This window comes from Cydia splendana, chromosome 15 (genome assembly GCF_910591565.1).
Source record: "Cydia splendana chromosome 15, ilCydSple1.2, whole genome shotgun sequence".
Taxonomy (NCBI): Eukaryota; Metazoa; Arthropoda; class Insecta; order Lepidoptera; family Tortricidae; genus Cydia; species Cydia splendana.
In genome coordinates, this window is record NC_085974.1 from 5,686,844 (window position 1) to 5,714,209 (window position 27,366).

Sequence of the window (27,366 nt, forward strand, 5' to 3'; positions counted from 1 at the left end):
ATCTATAATATGAAACAAAGCCAAGTAAAATCGCGCCTAAAATCTACTAACCGAATGAAAAGGTTCACGAAACATTGCTTTTTTATCATTTTAAGCGATATTAATGCAAATCTGAGGACGAGACGCTGACTGGCGAATAAATTTGAATAATCGGAGTTTGCAAAAGAGTCTCATTTTAATTATTAATTAAACCAAGCTCTTTGCTTTTAAAAGTATCGGGCTGGTCATAGCTACTTATTATCGCTTTTTTTTATTCCTTGTGTACTTACACAAAACTATCTAAGACATGTGTGTTTGTTTAGTAATTTATATAATAAGGGAAAATAGCGTACTAAGCTAAGTTCGAGCTGAAACCATAGACATATAATCCGATAATCGCGTTGCGGTTAAATCCAATATGGCGGCCGCCCAAAATGAGCAAAATGGCCGGACGATTGGCGGGAAATCTTGTTACACCATCGAATCGGTCAAGCACTAACGAGCAGATCGATGGAGATGAAAATGGCCAACATGACCATTAAAACTTTGACGTCAGCAAGTGGAAAGTCGTTCGACATCTATCTATGTACCTTCTAGTTATAGTAACTAGTCATAATAGGTCGGTCGAGTCGGTGCTAAATAATGAGTCTGTGCGGAAAGAGAAGAGTCGTAGAATGTATAATATTATATATTTCACGACTCTTCTCTTTTTCGCGCAAACTCTAATACAAATGCGGCATAGCTACTTAACTCTTTTTGACTAACTTTAAATATATTGTAAATTATAAATTTCACTTTTGCTTAAGTCGGTTGTGATTTAAATTGATTTATTAATCGTATTAAATAGAAATGGATCTTGACAAAATATATTTAGTAAACATGATTTTATTTTAAGACAGGCTATTATTTTAAATCACGCTTTTATTTTGAAAACTATATTTACAAAAAGGTTGCGTGCGCCCATGTCTTAAATTCGAATACTATTTACATATTAGAACAGGTAGGTAGGTACATAGGTATATTTCAGAAATAATCGTGTTTTATTTTAACACGAAAACATTTGCACGGCGGGGTGAACAGGATGGTGTTTTCCATTAAATTTTCCGTCTATTGATAGAAACCCGAGCTGCGGGCGAGGCAATCTCCCTGTTTGCCAGTGAATTACTACCGGATATAGAATTTCACCTTTACGCAAACTTTGCAAGTGTATTCTAAATATATTTGTGTTTACTAAGAGTACCTAACGTTGATAATGATAGGCATTTCTCTGTAATACCCACCTTGTGTTGCCTAACTTGGGAAATAGAAAAATGCAAATTGGTACCTACCTACAAACATAACAAAAGATACAACCAATTGTCAAACTGCGTCGACAGTAGGTACGAGTGAATTAAAACTACTCATGCTGATTTGATAGAGAGGTGTAAGGTGCTCCCTGATCTAGCGATAGCAACTAGAGTTTGCTGTAAATCAAAGCGCGTCTTTAAATAAGTTACAGTATAATTACTGTAACTGTGCGCAACTAGGGTGTGTCCCTGGTGCTGGTATTCTACAAACTCAGTCCCGGAACCGAGCAGGCCCGGTTCTCGCCAACTCGCCACACAAATTTAGTACCGTGAGCATTGACTGTGCGCAACCTGAAGGAAATATGCGCACTTGCAGTGCATTCGCTGGATCTGACTGTACCTTTACAATTTCAATTTATATCATTTTGTTATTAGGCTGCCTTTCCACTGAGGCGGAGATGAAAGGAGACGTGCGGGAATCAACCAATAGCATAGAGCAGGGGTCCGGTTCTTAAAATATAATGACAATCGCGGCCCTTTTCTACTTGGGTTTATTAAAAAAGCAAAAACATATAATAGGTCGGCGGTCCGGATCCGGACCGCGGGTCGCCATTTGGTGACCCATGGCATAGGTTGTAACCCAGCTGAGCGGAAAAGATATGTGGATGCAACCAATGGTCATTGGTTGGTTACCGCACGTGTGCTCTCATCTCCTCTCATCTTATGAAAAGGCAGCCTTACACGCCAGATAATATCAATTTATAAAGCTCGAATCCAACTCCTGACGTAAGTTATCAAAAACACCAGTAAATGTATAAAAGTTTGATAACATTGTGTTAAAATTTGACTGAAACAGAAATAAGTTAAGTACTTACATTGTGAGACCAGTATGAGAAATCGAAGTTGAAGCTTTTGGCAGCATCTTTGTTCCCGGGGGGTGCTTTCGGATTCACTATTACTGTAACAAAAGAAGATTGGATTGAGTTTATATGTATATACTCGTAATGTTCGTTGTTCTACCCAAGCATAAATATTAAATTATGAATAAGTAGTATACATATGCTTTGATGTCAGCCATGTAAGGATTAATTGGCCCGTAAGGATGGTAAAGGTTAGCCAGTATAGTAATTAAATATCTGGGAGACCGAGCTTTGCTCGGAAAACATATAAAAACTCAAAAATGCGCGTTTTCCCAGAGATAAGACCTAGCTATGTAGATCAATTTTTCGGCCCTGAAAGCCCCCATATACCAAATTTCAATTTCAGAGTCGTTTCCGAGATCCCCGAAATGTATACGCGGTGTGGCCTGTAACACGAGCAAAGAATTAAAACATAGATTGTACTCCTCAAACGGTGACACTTTTGTTCAACAACTTTTAAAAATTGTGAAGTATTTAGGCTCCCTATTTTTCATACAAGATAAATATTATCTTCAATGGACGCCATCGCCACGCCATATTATTGTGATTGACGTTGCTTGTCACGCCTTAAACATAACAAAATTCGCAATACATTGCGTCTTAGAATAAACTTTAAAGTGTAATAAAAATCAAACCACAAGTTATTTTTAAAAGTCGCTGAACAAATGTTGGTCAGTATGAGGAGTACAGCCTACAGTTTAATTTTTTGCTCATGTTACAGGCCACACCCGGTATATAAATAAATAAATATATAAGAATTGCTCGTTTAAAGGTAGGTTATTAATTTAGGCTACGCTTGTATCTAGTCATTGGCCGATCAAGTTTTGACCCGTTAAACAATAGGTTTTTTTTTTATTATACTACAGACAAACGAGCAGATGAATCGCCTGATGGTAACCCTTTGCCGTCGCCCATGGACGAAGGGTTGTAAATGCGTTGCAGGCCTTTAAAATGGGAGAACGCTCTATTCTTGAAGGTACTCAATAAATGTCGAACTTACACTACTGTTGATTTTTTTAGTTTTTATAAATGGTAAGAAACGCAATAACTAGGTATAATAAATAAATAAATATTAAAAATAAGAAATTCAAGATTGGATTTCAATGAATTTATTGAAATTAGGTATGACTTGATAGGCAGACTTTGAAAACGACTTTATGGTAAAGATAAAAACAAAAACATAACTTAGTTTGCGCACAAGGAATCTCTATCACTTAAGTACCTTAACGGATAAATGCTCATTTTCTAAATTGTATAAAGATAATAATGTATAAAGGTGGCATCAATGACAATTTTGGAACAAAGCGACGAGACTGTATGTATATACCTACATACACATCAAAATAATTTCACGCAATTCGTCCTATACTTACGCAATTATTGTAACTTCGTCGCAATCAACAAGCAGTGCATTTACAACGAACGCAAAAGCATGTGAACGGTATCTACCAAGTGCTCTCCAACTCTAGTAATTGCAAAACCAACCTTGCTCAACGTGAAATAAAGATTACATTCCAATACTCCGCAAAAAGGGTGGCGCACGCTAGAGAAAATTATGTTTGATATTAAGTGACACTTGAGTTATAACTTATAAGTATACGATTCATATTATTACAGTCTGTGTGGCACACAAGTAGGCACCTACGTTTTGTAGAATTACAAACTTTGTGCTTCAAATAACACAAATTAGTACGCAGGTACTCGTGTGGCGTAGACTAAAATAATTTTATGTTTTAAACGATGTCATAAGGTTTAGCAACGTCGGTAGTAACTCTTTAACTCCTGTGGCAGTGCCCGTAGAGATATGCTATCCAAAGACATCCCTTCCCATAGGATTCGCATAAAATCAGGGTTTGTTCGCCTTTTTATTAACGGTGATTCATTGGAGTGCAACTAGAATTTTCTTCTCATAAATGGCTTTTACTCCTCGCAAATTTTACCAAGTTGGATTCTGCCAATGTCCAAGTAGAGATTTTTGACTTGTGAGAAGAGAATAATATTTTTTATTTATGGAAGGATATGCTGAAACTTATTGAATAATGGTATTTAAACAGTACAACTGACAGTTTGCTGGTAGCACTATTTTGTTAACCTTGTCACAAAAGTGGCCACATCGCAAGCTGTCGAAAAACACAACAGAACACTGCTCCTGGCTGTTATTGTTTTCTTAATTACTTAGAAGCGCGAACCCACCGCCGTCACACTGTCTAGTCTCTCGTCCGATCAGTTCTTTTCATTCTCTCAGTGGTGAATCTCGTGAAAGAATCGGGCGAATCGACACAAGTTGAATTGTCGATGTGTGCGTCCAGCCGTGCCGTCGCGACGTATCGACCGCCGACGACGCCGCCGAGTCGCGGCCACTTCACTAACGCTAACTTAATTCGGAATCAAGTTTTACATAAGTTTTTATATATAATTTAACTGTGAATTTTGTGTGGAATTCAAGCGAGGTAAAAGCATTAAACATCGAAAAGGTTTTTCGACAACGACCGCCATCACTACACCTTATAAAACAAAGTTTCCCGCCGCGTCTGTCTGTGTGTATGTATGATCGCGATAAACTCAAAAACTACTGAACGGATTTTCATGCGACTTTCACCTATCAATAGAGTGATTACTAAGAAAGGTTTAAGTGTATGATTTGTTAAGGTTTTCTGTAACCCGTGCGAAGTCAGGGCGGGTCGCTAGTAAAACCTATTTCTAAAACAATATGACAGATCTCCTTTTTCGAAATACAAGATCAATTCGTCAGTAGGTTATAAACTTTGCACAAAAATCATACGTATACAGCAAATAGTTTCAGCAGCCAAACTACCCTTCCTAATATTTCATTTTCACTATAGTAACATAAGTGTTCAAATATAACTGTTCTATTGTTTTCATCAAAGCCGATTTCCGCCAAAAAGAAGTTCCCACTAAAATGAGTAAACCGGATTCGTCACAGCAGCAAATGGATTGCTAATCCGAGGTGTCTGCCGCCCTTCCGCTGCCCTCGCCGGTGACTCACCGCTGCATCCTGCACTTTAATAATAGACTAAATATGATGGATTCAGGGGAAAATACGGGGTGGATAAATATGCTTTAAAGGAGAAAAGCCGAAATATTTCATAGCATGCTGCCTATATACTACAACTGTGAACTATAGTGGCTCTATGACCTGATCTATAGACCTCGCGAACTTCCATGGCTTCCGCTTGACATAAATTTCATATAATTATTGAATCTGCTCACAATATTTCACAAGAATCGGTAGTGAAGTTCGACCTGTAGTAGGTAAAGAACAGGCAGACAGCCACATATATGTATGAGAGCATTATTATGATTGTTATGAAAGCTGAAACGAAGACGGATCAATAAATCCCGCGATATACGGACACAAAATCACAGCCTGAAGTAGAAAGAAACGAAAAACCGATAAAATCCTTCCTTTGACAGAGTCTAATATTTTTCTACCGTTTACTATGTACAAGAAAGTCCTATTCCAAGGTAATCAAGGTATCTCCACCCTAGTATCTGCCATTTGCCCGTTGCCGCTCTAACTGGATGACTCATCGCTGCATCCAACTGCACGTTTACGATCAACTTTAGACCTTGAGATAAAATAATAAAGTCTGACATAGAATGGAGCTAACTGGATGAGTCAGAGTTGCATCCGACGCAAGTTACCGTCGAGTTTGAATCGTCCAGCTAATTGATAATATTGTGCAATCAAATGGCTATTCAGGAACAGTCAATACCTACCCAATGAGATTTAGAAAGAACGGTGCAATTGGGAGGATAGATTTTAAATTCTATGAAGCTATATAAAGATGCGCATTTTTATGACCCACTAAAAATTTAAAAAAAAATGCGTCAATTAGCATTTTCTTAGATACTAGTACGAGCTGTTGTGGTTCTCTCTGTGTGTCTATCAAAATTGAAGTATATTTTTCCATGCACAGACGTACCTATACAGTCGATTTTTTTACGAAAGAACGACGACTACCAAATTTGAAAGTTAAGAATCTATCTAATAAAAGGGAATGAGACTTTCCTGAGATCCAATTTTACTGAATTCCTTCAGGGTTGTTATTTTACAGATTTACCTAATAGAGGTTATTAGAAGGTTGAAAACAACCTTTTTAACTAAAGGCTTCCATCCTTTTATTAGCGTACAATCCTATCAGCCTGTTATTGTATGAACATGGCGGCCATCTTGGAAAGCGGATGTGGGCCCGCGCGCCGGTTCCGGCAACAATACCACCGGAAGTTGGCGAAGCCTGCGCTACGGTGGGCTTGAAACCAAGGTCATTACTAAATAACGTTTTTGAATTCGATTTTACATTCGACACGTGTACTTATGAAAAGACTTTACAGTTATAGTGAGCTAGCTTTACATGAAACTAGATTTAGGTAATACGACATAATACTAGTGGTAATACAGAGATTGAACAGCAATTATTGTTTCTCCTTTTTCCGAACACTTCAGCCTTATTTGTGGTCAAAGTCAAATATGCTTTATTCATGTAGGCCTAGCGACAGGCACTTATGAACGTTTTACATATGGTACAGGGAACGTTTGTTAGGGCGCCTTTGCTTAAGGGCGCTTTTAGTGGACACTATTCTGTGAGAACGGACGTGAGTAGGGAGTAAAAGTTGGCGAAATGGCCTCCTTTTTGAACACGTGTTCTGGAGGGTACAGTGTTTGAGATGAGAGAGACAATTGATATTAAGCCGACAGTAAAAATTACTACGTTCCTGTCTGGCAATATTGATTATAATTGTAAAAGAAAACGGAAATGTAACGTACTTTGTTCTGTTTGAAGTTTCTGTCATTCACGACCATACAATCTTGAATATTTTATAAAGTCTGCTTTTAACCTATCTATTCATTTTATAAAACAAAATGAATGTCAGTTTGTCTCTTGTGCATAAATGTGTTTCACTGTAATCACTCTTCCTTCTGGCATAAGATCGCGATAAACTCACGACCTGCCCTACATATTCGGATTTGGGTTATCCGATATATCCTGCCCCGAATAAGATTTCCAGCCACAAAGGATGAAAATCTCGCTGAAATTTAATGCAATTTTGGCCAAACACGCACACAAAACGAAATAGAGGTTGTGGGAATTCTCTCTTCCTTTGAACGTAGCTTGGTACCTTGGTACAAATTTAGGCATGTCATCATCATCTATTTAAGAGTTAGACTCTTGTCGGTGGAGCGATTTCCATGCATGTCGGTCCTCTGCCTTCTCCTTGACAGCCTGATACGACACGACGTTGAGCTTTTCCTTTACTTGATCTATGTACGTTCTCCTTGGTCTCCCCCTCCGCCTCGTTGCCTCAACTCTCCCTTCAATGATATTTTTGATAAATTCGTCGTGTCGTATCAGGTGTCCAAGCATCTTTCCTCTTCTGTTTTCAATGGTTCTCAACAAACTCCTCTTCTCTCCTACCATGCGTAAAACCTCTTCGTTTGTTTTCTTCTCCGTCCAACTGACCTTTGCCATTCGACGCCAGCACCACATCTCAAAAGCCTCCAGCCTTTCTCTATCACGTTGCCTCATTGTCCACGTTTCGCTTCCGTACAGTGCTATGCTCCAGATGTACACTTTTATGAGCCTCTTTCGTATATTAATAGCAGGCAATATACGAAAGAGGCATGTAGACAGGTGCAAATAGTGAATAGGTACTTAAGTAGCAAAAATAACTAGATCACGTTACCAGTGCCGATATACAAGATCACACTGATAGCACAAAGTTATTTAGCTGAGATGTAAGTGAATAAAGAACAGCATTCCTGCTATCGCTACTAAAGTATTTGTTACTTAAAGTCCTCACTCACAGTTTTGTGCTAGTGTAGGGCTGCACTGTACCATGAATCTCCTTATTTACGAACATGAGCATGTGTTATTAATTTATGTAATAGTTTTCACACAAAAAAAAATTAAGTCATGTTTTTTTTCCATGGGGGATCGACTTAAAAATTGTTAAATACATAGTACTATAAATACTATACTAGACCGTTCCGTTTTCTTTGCATCGTAACACGGCAAACGCTCGCGTGTACCTACTGCTCTATATTCGACCTTACGTTATTATGAAAACACGAAGGTTGAGACGTCGTAATATCGGAATACTAACGCTATAAGTATTCAAGAGTTACTTAACTGCAACTAAAATACGATAGGCATCTAAATTGCAGAATCAACTAGAAATTTAAAATGCGTCAGCTATTTCTCACGAATCACCAAAAAAAACGAAGATTCAACAAAAAGCTGAGAAATTTGCATGAAAACCAGATTTTATTGCCAATTTTCCATCTGAATGAACAATAAATCCCTGAATTCGAGCTTCGACGATAGCGGAAAAAACGCTGACTGCCAAGGTCAGTCGAGAACTGTGTTTAAAATGTTACTTAAGTATATGTATATGCCATTTCATGGAATTCACGAGAATTTCGAAGATGGTAATAAATTCTTTGAGCTGGAGCTGTTAAATATGAAACTCGATGGAATATTTTATAGATATTAAGAGGATGGGATGATTAATCGCCTTTTCTGATAAACACGGCATTTGTATTCATACGTTTACCATATGCAGAATTTTGTGTAGATTAAATTCTTGATAAGACATCTAAGGTGACCGTTGATGTAACCTCCAACAAATAGTTTTGCAAGCAAATATCAAAAACCTTGACGGGATACGTTTAATTTAGAATATTATTATTTAGTAGAGAATTACAAAATGAATAAAATTGAATAAATTACACATAAGTGTTTACTACGACAGGCATAGGGCTGGGTTTAGGAGATAAAAGCTAATAGCGCTTGAGGAACATTACATAAAATACGCATGTTTTATTAAAATTGGGCGCAGTCCAGCTCCCCACTTAAATTTACTTGTTGTGCTTTCAGGGTTGATATATTGTTCTCTGCATGACTCACATTTTATTGAGAAAATTTTGCGAAAAGAATACTTATTTTGTTCCATTATTATTTTTGAGCTGACAATGACGTCAATCTTAACTAAAACAAATTAGCATGACTACTTTGAATATATGCGTTGGATTTTTTGTAGTTTCACGAAAGCGTCAATTCTGTGATATAGCTAGCTACCATAACACATAAATACGGCATCATTTTCATCATCATAATTATGTAAGTTCAGACAGGTATCATACCTAATTGTACAGTTCGACGATATTTTAACAAGAAGTGGGCGTTAATCATGAACTAGTCGAATTTCCTGTGTGAAACCAGCCAAATATAAAATCACTTAGTTAGAGCATCCGCATCGCACTTAACCGATAATGCACGTATTTAATTGTAAAACTCACACTCAAACCAGATTTGTGTAAGTGAATTCTATTGCCATTAGAATTACTTACCTATACTTCGCGATCGTTGCGTGTAGTGAGAAATTTACGAGAAATTTCGGGAGTCCATGGACAACCGGTCACACTCAAAATGCTTACGAAGCAAAAACCTGTAACTCAGGTCTTTTTCAGCCATTGCTCTTCTCGTTCGACCCTAAGCCAATATAATATATACCTGTTTGTTATTTAAGCTAGTATATTAATATATATAGTAACTTGCAGTATGGTAGTTACTAGCAAATTTTTGGACCGCATCTCACCATCTGATGAGCGCACATCCCTTGCAGTTCCCTCTAAGCTCTCGACTTTAGGTACAATTGTGTAGCCTCGTTATTTTATTTGGCTCCTTTCGAGTGATATACAGTTGAAGATATGCGGAGCATTCTACGACAGCATCATATCTCAAGCACGTCTCTTTATCAGAATACAGACTTTCAGCTCCCAGGTATTCTGATACCTGGGGGATGAAAGTCTGCATACCATATATGCATACCTATATATCGGAAGATCAGGAAGAGAAGAAGTGTGGTGGTGGTGTACATCATTCGATACCTCTCATTTAGAGAGGTATGAGCGGCCGTGCCCGCCTTTCGGCTGCGACGGCTGTGGCGGGTCGCTCCCCACCGCGTGGGGAGGTCAATGGTCGTCATTTTGAGGACGACAGTGTAGCTGGTGTGTGCCAGCTCTTTGCTACCGATAAGTGTTGTAACATGTCAGAGGCTCCTTCCATGTTAACATTATATGTGAACATAGTATTGTTCTATTTTTAAGTCGGTTAAATTTCCAATATTGTGTCCCACGGTAATTTAAGTATTTATATTTCTTCTCATATCTCAAGTGGGCCATTTCGTCTGAAATTCTAGAAACAAATTTTGGAGAGCCTAGTCATTTATAGTAAACCAATATATTAAGATACTTACTCATAAAATAATTTGAACTTTATTTCAATGTCATAAAGCTTTATAGTATAAAAATTCTGTTAAAATCAGTTTGGTTTCTTATGTTTCAAGTGTGTCGACTTGTATTTCGCACGTCATCGTAAAATTGAATGAATAATGTTTGTTTTGGTTAAAATATTCTATGCAAAATTGAACCATATTATAAAGAAATAACAAAGGGCGGGGCTCTACATTATGATTCATATAGAAAAACAAACGGTGGTTAGAATAAAAACAGTAATGTCAATCCCATAGGCGTAAAGAAATAGTTTAAACCACACCCAAAAGTAGGTCAATTTGGACCTTATTTTAATTAGGAAATAAGGTGTAATTAGTGAGAGGATTGTACGAAATTATGAAATTCAGTATTGGTTATGGGGAAACCAATGACGTACAAGAAAGTGGGAAATAGCAGGGATGACGGGATCTAAGGTAGGGATCAATAGAGTCCCTTACGGGATCACTCTTCGTTGCCTTCCGCAAACCGTCGGACGTCGGTTCTCTAGCTAGGTCTATCTAGGTTACCTATATTGTGTCCTGACCTGGACTTTGCTAGTTTCTCATGATGCTGATAGAGTTTGGATTGGAGCATAATGTAGTGTAATTTGTTGTGGGGTTTTACTTGAATAATTTTAGAGAAGTACATTTAAATTGTGTTAATTTTAGTGGGTTTAATTCCTTTTGTGTTGTTTATTGATTTGTGGTTCAGACAAGTGCTAGTATTTAATATTGTACTAGTAAAGTTTAAATTATAAATCAATAGACTTATTAATATTGTAAAGTTAGTATTGTTCATAGTGGTTTTGTAATTTTTAGTGAATTTTAATTATTTATTGATTTGTGCTTAGACAAGCGCTAGTGTGTTATAATATACTAAGTGAAGTCTAAGTTATAAGTCAATAGAGTCTTAAAGATTGTAAAATCTTGAGTTGTTTCCAGTGAAAATTAATTAGTTTGTGTTTTAATTGTGTTTAATATGTGTAGTGTTTGGCCTGGTTTATTTTAGTGATATTAAGCACTGAAATGAATTTGGTTGGAATACTCTATATATTAATTTTAATTTAGTTTAGTGAGTTGTTTCGTTCATACTTATGGGTTAGAGAGAACTAGTTCCGATCCAACATAGTGTTGGGGGGTTAGTAAGTTGTGCAGGTAACCTAACGGTGGCAACTACAGCGCAGATTACTAACTTGCGGTGTTTTTGATAAAACCCAGGTGGGGACCTGGCAGTTCCTGCTTTTATTAAGACAGGGTCACCCCCTAGGATCTGGAGGATTTGGGTTGTCATCTAGACTTCTTAAAAAAGCCAGATTCTAGTCCAATTATCCCGTATCTATATACTTATATATTCACTTTTATATTACCCCTTTCCGGCCTTACTTCTGCTGTCCCAATCCACTGTGTGGAAGTATGGCTAGCACACGAGGAATAGGGTCTAGACTAAATCGAGCTTCCTCACTCGTCTTAGTTAGCTATAGCATAGAAATTACTCATTGCACATCGAGTAATTACGCGATTAAATTAAATGTGCATCCCGGGATGCTAGTTTTCAAATATATCGGTAGAATAGTTGGATAGATTAGCTGTTAGGTTAGGGTTTTTATTTATCAGGTCTAGGGCTTTTGTAGGATTGATCTAGATTTATAATTTTAATATATCAAAGCCATTAGATATTTACAGTAGGTAGCTAGGTTCCTTTCGATACATATATGGCTATTTTTATTGCATTTGTTGTTCTTAATTATGGGTTTATTGGTTAAATTCAAAATAGCGGTAGCTAGGATGTAGTGTGGGGTTAGGGATTGTTAGGATTTTATTACATATATTTATTTATGACTTATTGACAAACTTGACATATTGACTTATGACATGACTGTATATATTTGTTCCCTTGCAACGCTACTGGTAGAAATATATTGTGGGAAAAACTAAAGTAAATAACCACAATATAATGTAGTATTGTAGAATCAATTTGCTTACAAAGAAATATTTGTTTTGCCTGTCCCTTAGCAGTTTGTATGACGATTACATTCTGTTTTCTGCAGATTATCTGTGATTTTCACACTTGACCTTTAAAAATATAAGGTCATATATTATCTTAAAACCTTATTTCAATGAGTGATTTATCCGGGCTCAGATCAAGGCAGATGCACGATCGTAGATTATTTTGGTCCGAAAGTGTGATTCAAAATGACTACAATTAAAGTTTGGATAATATCATTTCATTGAATATTAAAATACTACAAAATTACAGTATTCTGGAGAATTGGAGTGGATCAAATACAGCTGCTCTACTACCAGTATTTTGTTATGTTAAATTGTCCCTTTGATGTCCTCTCATTTATGACGAAAAATGTCACAAATAATGACTTGGTCGAATGATGGTGATGGCCAGTCATTATTAAAAGATGTCCCTTCTGGACCACAATATAGTTCCTTCAGAACTGGGGCGGGGATTCTGACCTGCAACTGGATGATGATCACGGGTGTCGCGGAGGCGGGGCGATATCTATACCCCAAAAACAAAATATTGTGACATTTATTAGTATTTGTACTTTGAACAACTGACTATTACATTTGACAGACTTTACTTACTTTACTGACAATTTGACTATGACATACTTTACTGACAATTTGACTATGACATTCTACAGACTTACATTGACATAATTTATTGACAATTTAACTATGACATTCTACAGACTTATTTGATTTTGACATACTTACTATTGACTTATTGATTACATCTTATTACAGACTTAATCTGATTAAGTCAAACATTACTACAACCTGCAATGATATTTCTTATTACTCTGACATAATTCACGGTTTAATAATTATTTAACAATATTAGGATTTATAGGCGTATAATACATAACTCTTTCTTACTATGCGAAAAGGATTTTGGTTACTATTAACGGTTACGACGAAGGGTCCTACATAAACACTAAACGATCATTTGGCCAATCTACTGATCCAATTCAAGATATTAACTAATTTAATTAGTATTGTTTAGGTTATTTACATTATTTTATAATAACTAGTAAAGGTAATTACGGTTCACAGTATTTTTAAGATTTTTAGGTTTTTAGATTTTCTTATTGGAATTTTTAGTATTTTAGGCAGGTCTAGGTTTAGCTAAGTAGGGGAAAGTTAGGGTTAGTTGAGGAGAGAGGTGGGAGATGTTACAATTGGTGCCGTGACCAGGATTAATTTTATTATTTTATAATAATTCGTATATTTAATACAAATTGTTGCCTGAGACCAAGATTAAGTTTATTATTTTATAATAATTCGTATATTTAATGCGATTGGTTCCATGAGACCAGGATAAAGTTTAATATATTATGTATATTTTATAATAATTCGTATATTTATGTAATTATGCCGCGAGTCTATTTTAATTTGGAGTTATTATTTTGATTAACGTTACTAGTTTCATTGTGAGTTACATGTCTTGTTTTGGATCAAAGTTGTTGTTATAGTTGATTTGTGTAAACGGTCGATTATAGCAACACAATTGTTGACGTGAAGACGGATAGCATATTTTGGAATAGAGTTATTGAGTGATTGAAGAACTTTTTTTTAATGATTTTATTTCTATAAAACAATTTGTATGCGTATGCCATGTTAGTCATAGCTTTTACAAGTTTTTTACGCGATTAAATACTAGAACTTATGAAAATATATTTTGGTCTATTTATAGAATTGTTTTATGAAAAGTAGTTAGCTAAAATTATTAAAGTTGTGTACATGGGGAGGCGTACATAGTAATATTCTAAATGTAATTTGATATTTAGTTAGCTAAAATTATTAAAGTTGTATACATGGGGAGGCGTACGTAGTAATGTTTAAAATATTCTAAAATTGCGGGTTTTGTTGTTATTAGATTTCGATATGAATTTTATGTGTACAATGTAGATTTTAGAAATTAGAGACACAAGTCTATATATTTATATTTTATTTCGTCTAACATAAATTAAACAAGGTTCACTTAGCGTAAAGTGATCTCATGTTAAGTTTTGCCATTAGGTTGTGTAATAATTAGTTCATCAAACTATAATGAAAATGAATTTACGTTACTTTTATATACACTTAGGCATATTAATATAAACTACCGTAGCCTTAGTTTGTGTTGAAGTCAGTTGTGTAATTACAATAAATAAAATCTGGGTTCGATTCCTAGATGACGTAGCTTAAAATAGGGATAGTCAAAATTAGAAAACATTTAACACGAATATTTTAGTATACTTAACTCAACACAAACATTATTATTGCGAACTGGCAAGGTTGAATGAAGTTTTGCTGTTTCGGAATATACGTTCAATATTACGGTTTCATTAAGACAATACTGACATCTTTGTAGTTTCAGTCATTTACTAAAAGTTGAAAAAATACAGGTAAATTTGATTATGATAGCATTGCGATTGAATATACATAGATAATGTAAATTACCTGTTTTGTAGCAAATTTAAAACGGTATCATTTTATGATTTTGTTTGTTTTCATAAATAAAAGTTAATTAGGTTCTGTTAAATTCGGTCAAAATATTACACATAATATTATTAATTATCTATCATAATTATAGTTATAGGGAGATTATCATTCAGGGATAAGTTCAGTTTTGTTGAATTCATTTACTTTGTAACTTTGTGTCTCGTGTTTCTGTTTCTTTAAATCATAAACATACATACATACATACATACATATATTATTTAACACACTCTCGTCAATGCGTTGTTTGGTATAATTACTCGATTAAAGTGTAGTATAATAAAATTTTAAAAATTATACTAGAGTTAGTCATTCAGAGGTATTACTAGTTTACCTAACTATCATACAGTAAATTTTTGCTTTTTATGAGACCAAAGGTTAGGTTAGTGTGTTATGAAACTGATTATGTAAGTACAGTAGGGTACGTAAAATAGTCACGTTGAAATAAGTTAATACGTTATTTTAACTCTGTATGTTTATGGTTCATTTGTATGTTTATGGTGTCACTCGAGACATTCTTAAAAGTTATCGACAATAGTTAGACTTGTTACAAAAACACGTTGCGCCGGCCACTTGACTGAAATTTGAGTTTAGAGTTGAAGTCATTCGTAGAATTACAAAAAGTGTTGTGCCAAACCACTTGAGGGTAACGTGAGTGTTGTTTTTGTTATCGTTCAAAGGTAAAGTTTGAATGTTTTATTTTTTATCATGTAAGGAATAGCGTTTAGTATGAATTCAAATAAATTTTAAAATTACTTACCTACATATTAATGGGTTGATTTTATGCTTACTGCTTTAGGATAAAATTATTTTAATAGATTCACTACATTTGGTTACGATAATTGTTTAATTCATCAAAGTATATTATACAATATACATACATGATTGAGCATTAATATTAATTTGTTATTTCACTAATATTGTAGCATACTCTAACACTCAATCTTGTTAACACTGCGATATTAAACAAACTTGTTTTGACAAAGTCCGTAGGATAAATGCATTGACTTATAGATTATTTGGTACAAACGGGTTTTACGAACATAATAAAGTGGGCTAGATAATTGGCACGCAATGGACTTTGCGTATATTACTTTGTGGTGCATATATTCGCTCAGCGTTATACATATGAATGGGAATTTTTGAAATCTTCGAGTAGGTATAGTAATAGGTGAGTTAGTAGGTCGCGATTAAGCTACTGTTTTATGTTATCTAGTGTTTATTGAAATAGTTTATAACTTATGTTATTATCGTTCTTATGTGTAAATATATGTTGTTAATAGTATTACAATTTCTGACCTAGAATTGAAATTTCGAATAATTTAAAATATAAAATAACAATAAGTATTTTAAAGTTCAACGTTTTTATGGTACCTATATAAAAATCGAGTTGCATAGTATATAATTACACGTTCATTTATTTTAAGACTTTACCTTTTCAGGTATACATACATTTTTCACATATATGTTTACATTATTCACATATATGCTAGGAATATTTATGAGTAAAAAGTACAGTAAACATTTTTCTATAAGCCACAATTTTGGGTTGACTTAAATAGTTTTATATCCACAAACAGGTAATTTGTGAAGCTTGTGACACTTATAATAAGGGCGTTTTTGCAGTTGGTTTAGGTAATCTAGGTTTCCATTTAGATCTAATTACGTGTGAATTTAATAAATTTAGACTAAAATACACATAAATAATGAAATTTCGATATTTAATTACGTACAATATATTGGTCAATACAAGTAGGTTAGGTTAAAATAAAAATAATAATAATGTATTACATTACAAACACATTATTTATTATTTATTTACGTTTTGAAGTTTAGTAATTTTTAAATACAGTTTAAAGTATTATTTAATTTTTATAGCTGGTAATGTAGATGGTTATCAGGTTATCACATTAGATTGTTTCTTTTCATGTTTATGACATAAATACCTACCTATTTAATTTTATTTTGTTAATTTTAAATAATATCAAAGTTTGTTATTATTTTGCCAGGCTCTCCATAGTTACAATTTATAGCAAGTAGATGTTGTTTAGTTTTTTTTTTATCACAAGATGGTATAAATATATAAACTTTGCTATGTAGTATATTGCACTGTTATTTTCAAATAGGTAATAGAGTTGAAAAAAAAAATTAGTTTTGTTGTAATAGATGTATTGATTGTATGTTTGCTAACAGTAAATTTTCATAAAAAAGATTACGCATTATTAATACTTCTTTTTAATTGTTTTTTTGCGAAAGTATTGTTAAATTTTCAGGGATGTATGAAAAAAAAGAATGAAGACGAATAAATTCGATGAATGTTAAACTACGAGTTAGTGCATGTTAGTAATTGCATGAATTATATTTCTTTATGCAGGGCTCTGAGAAAATAGCAAAACTAAATTCAAAACACTTTTTTGACATTCTGACCGGAACACTACACTATACAAGGGAGGTAACACGGTAGTTTGGAGTTAGGATAGGCTCGCTAAAAAAAGAGCATACTTGCAGAGTTTAAACTGCTTCCGTGTTATCTCTATACTACACACAACACCAGATCTAGAACTCACACACCCATCATTAATGTGACGTCATAGTACTTTCTTCATATGGAAAAGCATAATGCGAAGTGAGCTTAGAACTTTTTAATGACAATATGTATTATGTAGCTCATTTCGAATCAGTTTAATGATTAGTTGTGCTTTTTTATTGGTCAGTACTATTTAGGAATTTTAATAATTATTATAATAAATCAATTTATTTAGCGCTTCATTGTAGAAACGAAAGGTTAAGCATTAGTTTAATCTTTTATTTTAACGTCCCGTTAATGATGAACATGCGCCCGACTGGGAAAGGCTTTTTGGAAGATTTAAGTCTTGAGTTACGGTGTTGGAATTAAATCTTTTAAAGAAAATGTGTGGCATAGAATGCCCTAAAAACCCCTCGAGTGGCATAAAATGCTCCTTGGTAAAAGGTTCAATCTTGTCTTAAAAAAGAGATACGTCAGTTCCTCTCTTGGTCGCTAAAATATAGACATAAAGTCGGAAACGTCGTATGTATCATTAGGATCGATAGAAGGTTAGGACAAATGTCCTACAAGCACAACTTCTATTTTCTTGTTGAGGCAAGCTGAACTGGTTGCGTTTTTTAATTGTTTATTTCTAACATGTCTGAACTTACAAACTTATTCTTTCAGAAATGTTCATTCTTTAGTTTGGTTTAAACACACACCACACACAGCCGCAACAAAAAAAAAAGGCACGCACAGAAGGGAAGAATGTTAAAAGGGTTCTTATTATAATCTAATTGCATTATTTTTGATTACGATTATTTTTACTTATTTTGTTTTGTTTCGAAAATTTACTTTCGCATATATATAGTTAATATATTTAAGCTACAGCAAATTTTGGGAGGTGATTGTAACATGTCAGAGGCTCCTTCCATGTTAACATTATATGTGAACATAGTATTGTTCTATTTTTAAGTCGGTTAAATTTCCAATATTGTGTCCCACGGTAATTTAAGTATTTATATTTCTTCTCATATCTCAAGTGGGCCATTTCGTCTGAAATTCTAGAAACAAATTTTGGAGAGCCTAGTCATTTATAGTAAACCAATATATTAAGATACTTACCTACTCATAAAATAATTTGAACTTTATTTCAATGTCATAAAGCTTTATAGTATAAAAATTCTGTTAAAATCAGTTTGGTTTCTTATGTTTCAAGTGTGTCGACTTGTATTTCGCACGTCATCGTAAAATTGAATGAATAATGTTTGTTTTGGTTAAAATATTCTATGCAAAATTGAACCATATTATAAAGAAATAACAAAGGGCGGGGCTCTACATTATGATTCATATAGAAAAACAAACGGTGGTTAGAATAAAAACAGTAATGTCAATCCCATAGGCGTAAAGAAATAGTTTAAACCACACCCAAAAGTAGGTCAATTTGGACCTTATTTTAATTAGGAAATAAGGTGTAATTAGTGAGAGGATTGTACGAAATTATGAAATTCAGTATTGGTTATGGGGAAACCAATGACGTACAAGAAAGTGGGAAATAGCAGGGATGACGGGATCTAAGGTAGGGATCAATAGAGTCCCTTACGGGATCACTCTTCGTTGCCTTCCGCAAACCGTCGGACGTCGGTTCTCTAGCTAGGTCTATCTAGGTTACCTATATTGTGTCCTGACCTGGACTTTGCTAGTTTCTCATGATGCTGGTAGAGTTTGGATTGGAGCATAATGTAGTGTAATTTGTTGTGGGGTTTTACTTGAATAATTTTAGAGAAGTACATTTAAATTGTGTTAATTTTAGTGGGTTTAATTCCTTTTGTGTTGTTTATTGATTTGTGGTTCAGACAAGTGCTAGTATTTAATATTGTACTAGTAAAGTTTAAATTATAAATCAATAGACTTATTAATATTGTAAAGTTAGTATTGTTCATAGTGGTTTTGTAATTTTTAGTGAATTTTAATTATTTATTGATTTGTGCTTAGACAAGCGCTAGTGTGTTATAATATACTAAGTGAAGTCTAAGTTATAAGTCAATAGAGTCTTAAAGATTGTAAAATCTTGAGTTGTTTCCAGTGAAAATTAATTAGTTTGTGTTTTAATTGTGTTTAATATGTGTAGTGTTTGGCCTGGTTTATTTTAGTGATATTAAGCACTGAAATGAATTTGGTTGGAATACTCTATATATTAATTTTAATTTAGTTTAGTGAGTTGTTTCGTTCATACTTATGGGTTAGAGAGAACTAGTTCCGATCCAACATAGTGTTGGGGGGTTAGTAAGTTGTGCAGGTAACCTAACGGTGGCAACTACAGCGCAGATTACTAACTTGCGGTGTTTTTGATAAAACCCAGGTGGGGACCTGGCAGTTCCTGCTTTTATTAAGACAGGGTCACCCCCTAGGATCTGGAGGATTTGGGTTGTCATCTAGACTTCTTAAAAAAGCCAGATTCTAGTCCAATTATCCCGTATCTATATACTTATATATTCACTTTTATATTACCCCTTTCCGGCCTTACTTCTGCTGTCCCAATCCACTGTGTGGAAGTATGGCTAGCACACGAGGAATAGGGTCTAGACTAAATCGAGCTTCCTCACTCGTCTTAGTTAGCTATAGCATAGAAATTACTCATTGCACATCGAGTAATTACGCGATTAAATTAAATGTGCATCCCGGGATGCTAGTTTTCAAATATATCGGTAGAATAGTTGGATAGATTAGCTGTTAGGTTAGGGTTTTTATTTATCAGGTCTAGGGCTTTTGTAGGATTGATCTAGATTTATAATTTTAATATATCAAAGCCATTAGATATTTACAGTAGGTAGCTAGGTTCCTTTCGATACATATATGGCTATTTTTATTGCATTTGTTGTTCTTAATTATGGGTTTATTGGTTAAATTCAAAATAGCGGTAGCTAGGATGTAGTGTGGGGTTAGGGATTGTTAGGATTTTATTACATATATTTATTTATGACTTATTGACAAACTTGACATATTGACTTATGACATGACTGTATATATTTGTTCCCTTGCAACGCTACTGGTAGAAATATATTGTGGGAAAAACTAAAGTAAATAACCACAATATAATGTAGTATTGTAGAATCAATTTGCTTACAAAGAAATATTTGTTTTGCCTGTCCCTTAGCAGTTTGTATGACGATTACATTCTGTTTTCTGCAGATTATCTGTGATTTTCACACTTGACCTTTAAAAATATAAGGTCATATATTATCTTAAAACCTTATTTCAATGAGTGATTTATCCGGGCTCAGATCAAGGCAGATGCACGATCGTAGATTATTTTGGTCCGAAAGTGTGATTCAAAATGACTACAATTAAAGTTTGGATAATATCATTTCATTGAATATTAAAATACTACAAAATTACAGTATTCTGGAGAATTGGAGTGGATCAAATACAGCTGCTCTACTACCAGTATTTTGTTATGTTAAATTGTCCCTTTGATGTCCTCTCATTTATGACGAAAAATGTCACAAATAATGACTTGGTCGAATGATGGTGATGGCCAGTCATTATTAAAAGATGTCCCTTCTGGACCACAATATAGTTCCTTCAGAACTGGGGCGGGGATTCTGACCTGCAACTGGATGATGATCACGGGTGTCGCGGAGGCGGGGCGATATCTATACCCCAAAAACAAAATATTGTGACATTTATTAGTATTTGTACTTTGAACAACTGACTATTACATTTGACAGACTTTACTTACTTTGACATACTTTACTGACAATTTGACTATGACATACTTTACTGACAATTTGACTATGACATTCTACAGACTTACATTGACATAATTTATTGACAATTTAACTATGACATTCTACAGACTTATTTGATTTTGACATACTTACTATTGACTTATTGATTACATCTTATTACAGACTTAATCTGATTAAGTCAAACATTACTACAACCTGCAATGATATTTCTTATTACTCTGACATAATTCACGGTTTAATAATTATTTAACAATATTAGGATTTATAGGCGTATAATACATAACTCTTTCTTACTATGCGAAAAGGATTTTGGTTACTATTAACGGTTACGACGAAGGGTCCTACATAAACACTAAACGATCATTTGGCCAATCTACTGATCCAATTCAAGATATTAACTAATTTAATTAGTATTGTTTAGGTTATTTACATTATTTTATAATAACTAGTAAAGGTAATTACGGTTCACAGTATTTTTAAGATTTTTAGGTTTTTAGATTTTCTTATTGGAATTTTTAGTATTTTAGGCAGGTCTAGGTTTAGCTAAGTAGGGGAAAGTTAGGGTTAGTTGAGGAGAGAGGTGGGAGATGTTACAGTGTTCGCGTCATCTTTTTAATTGTTGTAGGCTAGTTGCGTGAATTAGCGTAGGTAATACGTAGAGTAGCGTGTAGCCATTTGAAGTACTGATCAACGGCCATACAGCAGTGAACTATAAAACTTCCCATACAACAATACTTAGCGAACATTTTTGCGGTGCAGACGGTTTAGTGCAATCGACCCTTATTCCTCACAAATCTCCTCTAGGTTCTTAAGATTCACAAAGTCACACTTGATTGGTTGGCCCTAGACATCGACTCGCCGAGCAAATGAGAATGAATGGCAAGGTTTATGGGTCATAATGGAATTTACGGCCCATTGGAGCGCATTGCGGTGGCTTAAGAGCGCAAAGGTCGCTGTTTACAGGTACATTTGTGGTAATATTTACTGGAAGTCGTCTTGCGTACTGTAAAAGAGGTACCTAACTACCTATACCTACTAACCTCTCTTACAGTACGCTACCTCTACGCGTTATTGAGGAAGGATGGATTTTAAATCGAGGTAGGGTTTCAAAAAGTAATTCTTGAATTAACTTAAGGCCAATTCGACGTGAATATTTTGTCAAATCCAGCAAAATGTTTTGCCGGTGTAAACAACTGGTAGGTAGTTATATATGAACCTATATGTAGAAGACACTAGTAGCCACTTTAAGCGTCTTCACGTGGGTGTAAAACCCTCAGAACGCCCAACTAATGCATATTCAATGTTTTCAGGCTTTATAGCGTGACGCACTGAATGACCTCACGCTTTTTACGGCGCGGCCATTCACAAACTTTTTGTACATGTCTACTGTACGCTTTCGCTAGCCCACTTTGATCTCCACATTCCCAAACAAAAGTGCGTAGACAGGTCTACGACTTTTATTGGTTTATATTTGATACAATTGGTGAGCTTTGTGAATTACTTTTTGGCTTTTACGCTCGCAATCTGACAGTGAACTTGACCCATCATGGGTATAAAATCCAAGAAGTTGCCCGCGGGTGGCACCACTGATTTATGCTTTTGACTTATTGCTTTCAGCGGCAAGTGTGTTAAATAATATGTAAATACAGACATATGCCTTGAAGGATATCTAGTTTATAAGCATTTTTGATCACAGTTTCCAAAGTAAGCCTCGCCACAATCCCGGGATGACACTAGGAAGATGATGATAGGTATTTGAATTTTGAACAGGGTGTAGCCAGTAGTCTCAAAATCAAGTTAAACTGACATTTGAATTGCTTTGTAAATACACGCCGGCTCCCGTATAATAAAATTGTTATATTCATCCCGCAGGAAAAGTTTTAATTAGTGTAAATTCTGTTCAACACAAATTCGAGCATTGTTATTTTCCAAACAAAGCAAACATACACCTATAGAAAACAATGCGAAATGAACCTGTACCTGGCAGTATCCATACAGATGCGTTTTTAAAAGGTATTGGGGCCTGTGATAAGCAAAAAGGCGTACCTACATATGGATTTATTTGAAACATACGGCTTTTCGGCCTAGGGTGGTAAAATAATGAGAGCAGCTCGTTGACCCGGTATCGCTAACGAATAAACCTTAGCGCTCAACTATTAACAGCCTTCATTGCATAGTGCTCGTTAAGGTAATCGAAAATGCACAATCCAGTAATTTTGTACGTAAATCCGTGAAAGATATGATTTTAGTATACTATAGTAATAGTATAAGCGTCGACTAAATCACTAAATCCAGAAACCAAATACATATTTAGATACCGTCTGCGTCATTGTATTAATGTTAAGCTTAATGTAACTTTCTATTCTACACGTTCTTTCTATGAAATGAAACTGTATTATCTCTTTCCAAACCGCTAATAGATACCCAAGTATAATTATGATAAGACGTAAAAAAGAACTTCAACTATCAACTTGGATGTGATATAACTCAAAATGAACACTGTTTTAACTTTAATCATCTTATTCCAGGGATTTCTATTCATTATTAAATATATACTTTCTGTTAATGAAGTGTCAAGTTGTTCAGGGTAATTATACTAATATAGTTATTAAACTTGAAAAACGCACTTCGGGAAAAATATTAGAGTAAATATGTCAGTCTCAGTCGGGCTAAGTTCAGAGTTAAGTGCTTTACAGTTGTTTACGAGAATGGGAATTTGAGCCATCATCTCAGTACTTTTAGTTTCGAAAACATGCATAGATTATAACGAAGTTTAATAGAAAAAAAATGCCAAAGCTGCGATATATTTTTCAATGTAGAAAAGTCTTACAAAAATGTTGAATAAAATAATGTAACATATTTAGCTGTTTAAAAAAACATTTCGGAGAGCAAAGAAAGCAAAACAATCAATAGAGTATTCGACCATTCCAAACCTAAGTTTTCAATATCACACGTAGCCGGAAATTGATTAGTGTTGACATTGCGTACGTTATAAGGTTTCGCTGTCTATAACCTTCCTTCGAGTATCAAGTCTATTGCCACTTAGTAAGCACTTATGCTTGTTTGCAATGGTATTTTAGACGTTATTATATGTATAAAAGTAACTGCCCGATTCGAACTTTAAGATGCGTCAATTAATAGATCTAGAAACGATATGGGTTAGATGTGTCAGTGACAAAAGTGACGTTTTTGTTTGAAGAAACGTCTCATTTGACGCTGACATATCTAATCCATATCGTTATTAGATCTATTAATTGATGTATTACATATCTTAAAATTCGAATCGGGCCGTAAGTCATTGCAAAACTGTATTTTCCTAACTGACCCCTGATTTGAAAACATTCCATTTCAAGTACTTCTCTGTTCAACCTCCAAATATTCCGCGAAAGTAAAAAGTTAGAGCTTTTATTACGCAGTAAACGTCAGTCATGATTACAAAGGGCCAGCTTTCGCAACGGAGGCCGATTTTCTTATACAATTTGGATATGGGTTTCATCCTATTTTGCTACGACCTTGATCGTAAGCACCAATCACTAAAAGCAGCTCCCGCTAATTCATCATCATCATCATTTCAGCCTATATACGTCCCACTGCTGGGCACAGGCCTCCTTTCATGCGCGAGAGGGCTTGGGCTATAGTCCCCACGCTAGCCCAATGCGGATTGGGGACTTCACATACACCTTTGAATTTCTTCGCAGATGTGTGCAGGTTTCCTCACGATGTTTTCCTTCACCGAAAAGCTAGTGTTAATATCAAATGATATTTCGTACATAAGTTCCGAAAAACTCATTGGTACGAGCCAGGATTTGAACCCGCGACCTCCGGATTGAAAGTCGGAAGTCATATCCACTCGGCCACCACCGCTCCATTGGTGCCAACGAAATGCAATCGAGGGTCAATTCAACAATTCATAGAGCATTTCGCTCGGACTTATGGGTTGTCAAGCGGACCCCAGGCTCCCATCAGCTGTAGCAAAAATGCCGGGATAACGCGAGGAAGAAGATTATTGGAGCGCGTGAGATACCTGATCACACGAGTTAATGTCGTATCAAAACACGTTTAAAACCTTAACAAGTTGTTACAACAGAATTGGCCTCATGGGTTCGCCATAGAAACTAATTTGATAATGTTGGGTTTCAAGGACAAATACCTGAACTTTACAGGCGCACCCAACAACTTTACTTAATGGAGGAACGTATAACGTATGGAGTAATATGTTGTTATTGTGGTATATTCGGGACCCTTTTAACAACAACTTTGTGTGCAATAAACCAATAACGTTAGTGTTGGTCGTGTTTTGTTTATGTTTAGGCTCTACTACAAAAGTAAACCATTAGGAATGGAAATGCTAACAAATATTAATGGATATCTCTGTATTAAGCTAATACTAGTATATACTCGCTCGTAGCATAAAAATAATCCATCCACCCTTTGCTTTATAACTTTAAAAGTGTTTTAAAATGATTAAACTTTAATTAAGGTACTAAAACCTCTCGCGAATGCTCCGGCGTGGAATGAGCTCATGGTTTTCTCGAGGAACTACAGAACAACGCGCATGTAACACCCCCTGGGGTTGCAGGCGTCCATAGGCTACGGTGATCGCTTACCATCAGGCGGGTCGTATGCTTGTTTACTATCGCCATGATATAAAAAAACAATATGAAGGGAATCTTACCTGTAGTGTTGCCCGACATTTCTATGATGCATTTGGAGTCCCTGGCGATCTCGCGCGAGTTGAAGGGGCGCACTCGCACCGCCACCTTCACCGACGACATGGCGGCTTTTGTTGCTTTCCTGTTGCACTAACACATCGGTACGGGGACCGATTTACACCTGCAAACAAGATACCATGTTAATAAATAAATAAAAACAACGGGTTGCAGTCCGGGAGTGCCGGCAGAAGTGAAAACTCAATGAGTTGTACTAGTTTTTCGATCAGGTCACGTGTCCGTCTTACGTCTTACGAATCTTACGGCCACGTGACCTGTCGCGAGTTTTACATTTTTTCCCCATCACAAAAAGTGCACAGCGCCGCTAAAGAAGTTTTCACTTTAATAATAATCAATTATTCAATATTATAGGACATTTCTACACGAATTGACTAAGCCCCACGATAAGCTCATGAAGGCTTGTGTTGTGGGTACTTAGACAACGATATATATAATAAAATATATAAATACATAGAAAACAACCATGACTCAGGAACAAATATCTGTGTCATCACACAAATAAATGCCCTACCGGGATTTAAACCCAGGAACATCGGCTTCACAGGCAGGGTCACTATTACCCAACTAGGCCAGACCAGTCGTCAAAATGTTATGTATGATATGTTAGAATAGTGGTTTGTAGTCTTAAAACTGTCACACACATTAGTTTATATCAGCTGATCATCTTTCAATAGGACCTATATTCAGCTCCAGTGTACAAGTGAAATGCACTGCAATGTAAGTGATGCCAAAATGAAATTACTTTGAGTTCGAACCGGCCTCTCGTTCAAAATGTTGTCATGATTAGGTTCATGGGCACTATAACTGACGAGCAAATCCAAACTTTCCATATAATTAAGCTGCCAACTGCAGGCCATATTGGTTTTCTTTCATATAGGTACAGTCAGCAAAACTTAGCACCACTGCATATAAATGTGCAGCTTTGCTGATAGTACGTATCGGTTAATCAACTACGAAGAACTTCTACTAGGAAGTTAGGGCTTCTTCCTTAAATAAATGGTGATGCAATACTTGAAACTTTAAAATTGTAGAAGCATAATAAAATTTTTGAAATCCAATTACGTGAATTGTATACCATTGTTAATCGTCAACACGGCAAAAGACATATTATAATAACTTGCAAAAGTCATTACGAAAAGGCTACAAATATAATGACCACCAAAAAATACTTTTCATCACACTTGCTCGGAAAAGATGTATTTACACGTAGGGCTTGCGGGCGGGAAATTGAATTTTTCGCCCTAGGGCGGAAAAAATCTTTTCCGAGCAAGTGTGATGAAAAACACTTATTTACACGTAGGGCTTGCGGGCGGAAAAGATTTTTTCCGCCCTAGGGCGGAAAAGTGTTTTATACAGAAGTTTGTTTTTATTAATTCTCCTTTTTTTCCTTACAAGTGTGAT

The 27,366-nt window shown here is 35.2% G+C and overlaps 1 protein-coding gene across 1 annotated transcript in view; it reads right to left on the minus strand.

Moving 5' to 3' along the window:
* Positions 1–27,366, minus strand: part of LOC134797565 (kinesin-like protein unc-104) — an 84,103-nt gene that overhangs the window by 49,858 nt on the left and 6,879 nt on the right. The window contains exons 2-3 of the mRNA XM_063769853.1: positions 25,911–26,068; positions 2,141–2,223 (exon numbers count right to left, since the gene is read on the minus strand). Coding sequence (XP_063625923.1) covers positions 2,141–2,223; positions 25,911–26,010 — 183 coding nt within the window. The 5' untranslated portion in view covers positions 26,011–26,068. The remainder of the gene's footprint in view (positions 1–2,140; positions 2,224–25,910; positions 26,069–27,366) is intronic.